Source organism: Silene latifolia, chromosome 3 (assembly GCF_048544455.1).
Source record: "Silene latifolia isolate original U9 population chromosome 3, ASM4854445v1, whole genome shotgun sequence".
NCBI classification, from domain to species: Eukaryota; Viridiplantae; Streptophyta; class Magnoliopsida; order Caryophyllales; family Caryophyllaceae; genus Silene; species Silene latifolia.
Window position 1 is genome coordinate 151628270 of NC_133528.1, and position 9896 is coordinate 151638165.

At 41.6% G+C, this 9896-nt stretch overlaps 1 protein-coding gene across 1 annotated transcript; it reads left to right on the forward strand.

The window, feature by feature from the left end:
• Positions 1-6135: 6135 nt before the first annotated feature.
• LOC141648517 (uncharacterized) lies at positions 6136-8693 on the forward strand. Its single transcript, XM_074457243.1, has 2 exons — positions 6136-7477; positions 8462-8693. Exons 1-2 carry the CDS (start codon positions 6211-6213, stop codon positions 8524-8526), a joined length of 1332 nt encoding a protein of 443 aa, XP_074313344.1. The 5' UTR covers positions 6136-6210; the 3' UTR covers positions 8527-8693.
• The last annotated feature ends 1203 nt before the right edge of the window (positions 8694-9896 follow it).

A 9896-nucleotide genomic window follows, 5' to 3' on the forward strand; every position in this document is an offset into this window, starting at 1 on the left:
GCAAAGTTTGAGCACCAACGGAAGAAATTTGGGGGTGCCGGTGTGTCACAAACCAGCATTCGCCGAAACTCGAATTATCGTGAAAAATGTGTTAAAGCTCGTTATTTAAGGCTGAAATCGAACAGGTTGATTCCTGAGATGAGCTCGGACGCGTGATTGAAAAACAGGGAGAAAAAGAAACAGTGTCCGGTACAACCTTCCGAACGGCTGAAATTGAAGTGTATAATACACGGTTTTTCGGGATTCCAGGGTCCCGGAACAAAATTTTCCGGAAATCACATAGAAAGTTCCTCGGGTCAGATTAAGCGGCCACGCAAAGTTTGAGCACCAACGGAAGACATTTGGGCGTGCCGGTGTGCCACAAACCAGCATTCACCGAAACTCGGATTATCGTGAAAAATGTGTTAAAGCTCGTTATTTGAGGCTGAAATCGAACAGGTTGTAATACTCCGTATTTATGAGTCTTTGGGTACTCTATCGAGTAGGCCTTACTCTGTCGAGTAAGGGTAAGTTGCGTTTTAGAAAAGTTTCTGACCTGTTGGGTACTCGATCGAGTAGCTAGGATACTCGATCGAGTAAGGGGGTACTCGATCGAGTACCTCGGGTACTCGATCGAGTAGCCGGTTTTACGGGGAGTTTTCTCGGGTTTTATTAATTATGCGATTAAGGTATATAAGCTTTGTCGTCATTATTCTAAATCACTTTTGGCAAAACCTAAATTACTGTTTAAGAGAGAAAGCAAGCAAGTTCTTCATCCTAATCGCATAATTAGCAATCCCCGGAGTTTGGAAGGTCAGTTCTCATCGTTGGTTATACCGTTGAGATCCTTGCGTCGAGGGTAAGATCTATGTACCCTTTTTGTTGTCTTTCCTTTGATTTGGTTAAACCCTAATTTAGGGATTTGGGGGTTTTTGAGTAGTATGTGATTTGGTAGCATTTGTATGTTATATGATAGGAGGAGGTTTCGTAGAGGAAGCTTTTTGACAAGTTTGTAGAGACCGTCGATAATTGTGCTTTCCGGGTAGGATTTCTACTCGGTATTAGTCCCATAATGGGATGATTGTTGATGTGTTGAGATTGATTGTTTGATATAGTAATTGTATTGTGACGGCTGTGATTGTGATTGTACATTGTTGATAGATTCAGACGGTTGTTGATATTGTGATTGTGATTGTCTGTCTATGGCTCTCGAGATGCGTTCTCGGCTGAGTGGGGTCACTTGCGGGAGTGGCTTCACGCCCTAGTTTCGCCTTCTGTGGAACCCGCCACAGAAGGGATGTGCACATTAATGGACGGGGTTATCGCTCACTATGTGGAGCGGGGATTTGGTGGGTACGGTGCGGTCCACCATCGGCGTGGTGGGTCCGGTGGACGATCGGTGATTGAGATTGTTGGGGTTGGCGTGATTGTGTGTGTGTGTGACGGTTAAGTCGCTCATCTGTTTATCTTATTGTTGATATATTGAGTTGTGTGATTAATCGACCCCGATTAAATGTTTTAAAACTGTGGTGATCCATTCGGGGGTGGTGAGCGATTATTGAGCGGGTATGATATGACGCGTATGGGATAGCCGGGATGAGTCATCACGTGGCGATTAGAAGTCTTCCATTTGTGTCGACGGTGTTTTGTAGCTTTGATAGTTTTAGCAAAGAGACCGTCCGAGAATCTTGTATTTCTTTTTATCGATTTGGAATTGCTATGTAATCACCTTAAACTTTATTTACTTTTAAAGTTGTTTCGTTATTGTCTTATGAATATCATGCCTCGGGTAACCGAGATGGTAATGTCTTCATACCTGAGTGGTCCTGGTAAGGCACTTGGAGTATGGGGGTGTTACACAGGTTGATTCCTGAAATGAGCTCGGACGCGTGATTGAAAAACAGGAAGAAAAAGAAACAGGGTCCGGTACGACCTTCCGAACGGCTGAAATTGAAGTGTATAATACACGGTTTTTCGGGATTCCGGGGTCCCGGAACAAAATTCTCCGGAAATCACATAGAAAGTTCCTCGGGTCAGATAAAGCGGGCACGCAAAGTTTGAGCACCAACAGAAGAAATTTGGGGGTGCCGGTGTGCCACAAACCAGCATTCGCCGAAACTCGAATTATCGTGAAAATGTGTTAAAGCTCGTTATTTAAGGCTGAAATCGAACAGGTTAATTCCTGAGATGAGCTCGGACGCGTGATTGAAAAGGGAGAAAAAAAAACAGTGTCCGGTACAACCTTCCGAACAATCTGAAATTGAAGTGTATAATACACGGTTTTTCGGGATTCCGGGGTCCCGGAACAAAATTCTCCGGAAATCACATAGAAAGTTTCTCGGGTCAGATAAAGCGGCCACGCAAAGTTAGAGCACCAACGGAAGACATTTGGGCGTGTCGGTGTGCCACAAACCAGGATTCGCCGAAACTCGGATTATCGTGAAAAATGTGTTAAACTCGTTATTTGAGGCTGAAATCGAACAGTTTGATTTATGAAATGAGCTCGGACGCGTGATTGAAAAACAGGGAGAAAAAGAAACAGGGTCCGGTACGACCTTCCGAACGGCTGAAATTAAAGTGTATAATACACGGTTTTTCGGGATTCCGGGGTCCCTGAACAAAATTCTCCGGAAATCACATAGAAAGTTCCTCGGGTCAGATAAAGCGGCCACGCAAAGTTTGAGCACCAACGGAAGACATTTGGGGGTGCCGGTATGCCACAAACCAGCATTCGCCGATACTCGGATTATCGTAAAAAATGTGTTAAAGCTCGTTATTTGAGGCTGAAATCGAACAGGTTGATTCCTGAAATCGAACAGGTTGATTCTTGAAATAAGCTCGGACGCGTGATTGAAAAACAGGGAGAAAAAGAAACAGGGTCTGGTGCGACCTTCCGAACGACTGAAATTAAAGTGTATAATACACGGTTTTTCGGGATTCCGGGGTCCCGGAACAAAATTCTACGGAAATCACATATAAAGTTCCTCGGGTCAGATAAAGAGGCCTCGCAAAGTTTGAGCACCAACGGAAGACATTTGGGGGTGCCGGTGTGCTACAAAACAACATTCGCCGAAACTCGGATTATCGTGAAAAATCTGTTAAAGCTCGTTATTTGATGCTGAAATCGAACAAGTTGATTCCTGAAATGAGCTCGGACGCGTGATTGAAAAACAGGAATAAAAGAAACAGGGTCCGGTACGACCTTCCAACCGGCTGAAATTGAAGTGTATATAATACACGGTTTTTCGGGTTTCCGGGGTCCCGCAACAAAATTCTCCGGAAATCACATAGAAAGTTCCTCGGGTCAGATAAAGCGGCCATACAAAGTTTGAGCACCAACGGAAGACATTTGTGGGTGCCGGTGTGCCACAAACCAGCATTCGCCGAAACTCGGATTATCGTGAAAAATGTGTTAAAGCTCGTTATTTGAGGCTGAAATCGAACAGGTTGATTCCTGAAATCGAACAGGTTGATTCTTGAAATAAGCTCGGACGCGTGATTGAAAAACAGGGAGAAAAAGAAACAGGGTCTGGTGCGACCTTCCGAACGACTGAAATTAAAGTGTATAATACACGGTTTTTCGGGATTCCGGGGTCCCGGAACAAAATTCTACGGAAATCACATATAAAGTTCCTCGGGTCAGATAAAGAGGCCTCGCAAAGTTTGAGCACCAACGGAAGACATTTGGGGGTGCCGGTGTGCCACAAACCAAAGTTTTCCGAAACTCGGATTATCGTGAAAATCTGTTAAAGCTCGTTATTTGATGTCGAAATCGAACAAGTTGATTCTGAAATGAGCTCGGACGCGTGATTGAAAAACAGGGAAAAAAAGAAACAGGTCCGTACGACCTTCCAACCTAATTTGAAATTGAAGTGTATATAATACACGGTTTTTCGGGTTTCCGGGGTCCCGCAACAAAATTCTCCGGAAATCACATAGAAAGTTCCTCGGGTCAGATAAAGCGGCCATACAAAGTTTGAGCACCAACGGAAGACATTTGTGGGTGCCGGTGTGCCACAAACCAGCATTCGCCGAAACTCGGATTATCGTGAAAAATGTGTTAAAGCTCGTTATTTGAGGTCGAAATCGAACAGGTTGATTCCTGAAATTGAACAAAGTTGATTCTGAAATTAGCTCGGACGCGTGATTGAAAAACAGGAGAAAAAGAAACAGTGGTCCGCTACGACCTTCCGAACTGAAATTGAAGTGTATAATACACGGTTTTTCGGGATTCGGTCCCGGAACAAAATTATCCGAAATCACATAGAAAGTTTCTCGGGTCGATAAAGCGACCACGCAAAGTTTGAGCACCAATCGAAGACATTTGGGGGTGCCGGTGTGCCACAAACCAAGATTCGCCGAAACTCGGATTATCGTGAAAAATGTGTTAAAGCTCGTTATTTGAGGTGAAATCGAACAAAGTTGATTCTGAAATGAGCTCGGACGCTGATTGAAAAACGGGAAGAAAAACGGTGGTCCCATTGACGACCTCGGTAATTTGAAATTGAAGTGTATAAATACACGGTTTTTCGGGATTCCGGGGTCCTGGAACAAAATTCTCCGGAAATCACATAGAAAGTTCCTCGGGTCAGATAAAGCGGGCACGCAAAGTTTGAACTCCAACGAAAGACATTTGGGGGTGCCGGTGTGCCACAAACCAGCATTCGCCGAAACTCGAATTATCGTGAAAAATGTGTTAAAGCTCGTTATTTAAGGCTGAAATCGAACAGGTTGATTCCTGAAATGAGCTCGGACGCGTGATTGAAAAGCAGGGAGAAAAAGAAACAGGGTCCGGTACAACCTTCCGAACGGCTGAAATTGAAGTGTATAATACAATAAACGGTTTTTCGGGATTCCGGGGTCCCGGAAGAAAATTCTCCGAAAATCACATAGAAAGTTCTTCGGGTCGGATAAAGCGGCCACGCAAAGTTTGAGCACCAACGGAAGACATTTGGGGGTGCCGGTGTGCCACAAACCAGCATTCGCCGAAACTCGGATTATCGTGAAAAATGTGTTAAAGCTCGTTATTTGAGGCTGAAATCGAACAGGTTGATTCCTGAAATGAGCTCGGACGCGTGATTGAAAAACAGGGAGAAAAACAAACAGGTCCGATTTACCTTCCGAACTACCGAAATTAAAGTGTATAATACACGGTTTTTCGGGATTTCGGGGTCCCGGAACAAAATTCTCCGGAAATCACATAGAAAGTTCCTCGGGTCAGATAAAGCGGCCACGCAAAGTTTGAGCACCAACGGAAGATATTTGGGGGTGCGGTGTGCCACAAACCAAGATTCGCCGAAACTCGGATTATCGTGAAAAATGTGTTAAAGCTCGTTATTTGAAGTGAAATCTAACAGGTTGATTCCTGAATGAGCTCGGACGCGTGATTGAAAAACAGGGAGAAAAAGAAACAGTGTCCGATACGACCTTCCGAAACATTTGAAATTGAAGTGTATAATACACGGTTTCGGGATTAGGGTCCCGGAACAAAATTTTCCGGAAATCACATAGAAAGTTTCTCGGGTCAGATAAAGCGGCCATACAAAGTTTGAGCACCAACGGAAGACATTTGTGGGTGCCGGTGTGCCACAAACCAGCATTCGCCGAAACTCGGAGTATCGTGAAAAATGTGTTAAAGCTCGTTATTTGAGGTTGAAATCGAACAAGGTTGATTCTGAAATGAGATCGGACGCGTGATTGAAAAACAGGGAGAAAAAGAAACATGTGGTCCAGACGACCTTCCGAACGGCTGAAATTGAAGTGTATAATACACGGTTTTTCTTGATTCCGGGGTCCCGGAATAAAATTCTCCGGAAATCACATAGAAAGTTTCTCGGTTCAGATAAAGCGGCCACGCAAAGTTGAGCACCAACGGAAGACATTTGGGGGTGCCGGTGTGCCAAAAACCAGCATTCGCCGAAACTCGGATTATCGTGAAAAATGTGTTAAAGCTCGTTATTTGAGGCTGAAATCGAACAGGTTGATTCCTGAAATCGAACAGGTTGATTCCTGAAATTAGCTCGGACGCGTGATTGAAAAACAGGGAGAAAAAGAAACAGGGTCCGATACGACCTTCCGAACGGCTGAAATTGAAGTGCATAATACATGTGCCAAAGCCCAAGCCCAAGCCCAAGCCTAAGAGAGATTCATTTCCACTTTCATGACTGCGCCGAAACCTAAGAGAGATTCATTTCCACTTTCATTCAATCTTTCTTTCTAAAACAGTAAACCATGGATATGGAAACTCCCTTAAAATATGTTGATAGAGATGTTCCACAACTTCCTCTAGAACTTATATCAAAAATTTATACTTATCTTCCAAAAGATCATATTCTCCGCGTCGGAAAATATGTATCAACAGCATTAAGAAAGGAATTATCGAGTTACCATTTTGCATCAGCTTTTATAAACAACAACCCCAACCTCTCCAAAAATGTTCTGCTTTTTGATAATGACACTGTCTTCTCCCTCCTCGGTGTTGATTACCCTCCCACTTCCCAAGTCGCATACCGGACACGTGTTACAGTTCCGTCCCCGATCAGCGATCTTCTAAATGATGATGATGATGATGATGATGATGATGAAGAATGTATGCATGAGTATGATGATGATGATGTTCAACTTCATTTTCATGGTTCAACATGCGGTCTAATATGTCTTACAATCGACAAAAAAAGGGAGAGAAGCGGTTATTTCATATGGAACCCTACAATAGGTAAATGCTGTGAATTACCAAGGTTTTCTGATTCTAATAGTCAAGTATTTGGTATAGGACACTCTGGAGATGGTAACATAGAAATTGTTTGTATTACTGGTGCTGGTCTTGTTGGGTTTCCGATTGTTATAAACTGTCTAAACCTTAGTAACCGCCAATGGGAAACGATCCAAACTGATGCTTTGTTTATGGGTACAAACCCTTCATATGTGGGTGTTGCTGGGGATGTTTTATTGTGGGAGTATCTCTGTGAAAATGAAAATGAAAATGAAAATGCCGAGTTTATAAATGGGTATAACTTTCATACAAGGTCTATAATCGCGATACAAAAACCCAGTCTTTTGCCTCCCACTTTAGAATTAAAACGATTGATACTACAAAAATGGGAACTGAAACGACATTACTTTGTTCGCTTCTACGTTGCTGGAGATTGTCTCTGGGCACTTGGGGAGGACAGGTATCAAGGTTTTAATTTTCTTAGGAGATACGACGTGGGAGGTGGTGCTATTGATTGGGAGTCTGCCCTCGATGGATTTGAGATCCCGTCTGGTATGGTAAATGCAGTAATTGGATCCAGTGCCGATTTTACAAGACTCCTTTTCCTTAATAATGAAGAACATCTCCTTGTGTTTCATACCGCTCGACAAGGGGTTGACTATCCGATTACCTTTGTTGACTCACCTGACCCGAATGGTGTCAATTTGCCTGCTGAATCTGTGAGTCAAACTGCTGAGTTTTTGAACCTCAAATCTATCGAGTTTGAGCAGACTCTCTTTTTCCCTGGTGAGCCAATTCTCCTTATTCTGTTTTGGGAAATTCTATAATGTACCCCTTTGTTTTTCGGTTTTCTACCTTAGACCCCTTCTTTTTCTAACATGTATCTTGTACCCCTGAACTTTACCAATTAGTTCATCTTTTACACCATGGTTTGAGAGATGTTAGTATAATTGGCAACATAATGGTGCTCAAAGGGAGGAAGTGGGTGGTGGTCTTTATGGTGGAGCTTGTGGTGGGTTTAGGCCATTAAGCCATGAATGTTGGTGTTACTGTGTTAGTAGTTAAAGTGGAAATGTAGCTGGGTTCGGTTACTGGATATTTGGGTGGTTAATAGGTAGTTTTGTCAGGTTAATGGCTATTTTAGTGGATTTATGAATCAAATTAAGTAAACTAACGGACTAAGATAACGGTTTTCTTGACTTAGGGTATGGTTGAGACTTACTAAGGGAGTTAAGGGGTACACCATATGTTTTAAGAAAAGCAGGGATACACATAGAAAATTGGAAAACAAAGGGGTACATGATAGAATTTCCCTTCTGTTTTTCATCTTTATCTTCCTTTTCAGCTTTTATTAAGTTGAAATGAATGTCACTACCTGGTTTCAAACTTGGGATCCCGCTGTTAATCTCTATATGTATAGGGGCACGATCCCTTGCGAACTAACTTACGGTTTGCACTGTACGAACTTGTTAGTTACATGTATTACTAATAAAACCACCAGTATCATCAATTTTCGCCCGCCAAACACCTGTTTTGGGTATATAGAAATGTTTCGACTATGTCTTCAGGCTTCAGCGTCTTTTGTTCAACAAGTATTAAATGTTTATGGTAGATCTGAAAATTGAGTTTCGATTTTTCTTTTTGGATTCTCAACCTTGTTGGGTATCAACATGGATCGTTTTTGCGTCGTTTGATATATTGTCCAATACTCCAATGTTTGATATGTTGTGTTCATGTTTATTGACCGGTTTGCTAATTGTCACCTTTTAGAGGTCCCTAGAACTGCCGTACCAAAGGATCCAGAGGGTTCAACTTCAACTTCTTCTGCAGTATAATCAGGTGGCAGTACATCATCAGCTTATGCAGTATAATATTAATCTCAGCTTATGCAGTATAATATTAATCTCAGCTTATGCAGACATTGTTATGTCTTTTCCCTTCTAATATAAATATGTGAACTTTGTGGATTATGTTTAAGAAATTATGTGAAATACCTTTTTAATTAACTACAATTGTCGCTTGATTAGATAGATCATTAACAAACTCATAACAAATTGAGGATATTCACGTTCCTGATTATCAGGTAAGTTTGATTTGATTGGATAAATCATGCAATTACTTTAGGGTCATGCTCATTCATGGACATGATTTACTCAATCATGGATGTAAATAACCATTATACCCTTACTTTTAAATCTCATTTACCACTTTGTACCAATTTCAATCAACCTTTCAAATTACTCACTCCAAAACCAACCACTAGTCCACCACCACCCACCATCAATGTTCACCACAACCAGAACCGCTGCACCACCCCCGACCGGCCGACCACACAAACCCAGGCCTCACGCCACAACCATCGCCTCCCTCTGGCCAGAATCAAGCCATCTGCATCCCTATCGTCGCATCCCTGTCGTCCCTCTCCCTCGCCTTCTGACGCCGGCCACCACATGCCTCCCTCCGAACTCCGCCCCTTCCCTTTCCACCCGAGGCCTCCTTTGGCAATCATGTGGTTTTAATTTTCATTAACACAAAGATTATAAACCCTAATTTATTAACCATAATTAACTAAAGGGTAATGATAAATATAACCCACTGGGTTGTATTTAAGAAACCAAAAGAGGAAATAAATTCTTAATATATGCATTAATTGTATTGGTTAATGTGTAATTTAGTACTTAATTCTTAAATTAATACCCAAATTAGAAGGTATTTAATGCTTAAATACAACCCAGTGGGTTGTATTTAGCATTACCCATAACTAAATCTCCTTTTTTTAACGTCATTCATACATAGTTAATTAAATTAGGATTATTAGTTGATTAACAAGAGAGCTAGTATCCATAATTGAATTATTTGAATCGAATTTGATGAGTTTTGGGAGGAGAGTTAGAAAGAATTTTTTTTTTTTTTTAAGAAGTATAAGGTAAGGAAGCATAATGGTAAAAATTCTATAAAAGAGTAAAAGTTATTCATGAATGAGCAATGACGTTACTTTATTAATTTGTGGTAATTTCCAGTTTTCCACCATACATTTTGTTATTTGTAGGATAGAGTTTGACGACTCATAGTGTATTTAGTACTCCGTATTAAATAATATAGAGTTCTAATCTTCTACTCGTATTTTGCAAAATGCTTCTTGAAATAATGCGGATTTTCAATCTTCTATTTTGCAAGATGCTTTACTAATTACTCGTATGGAATT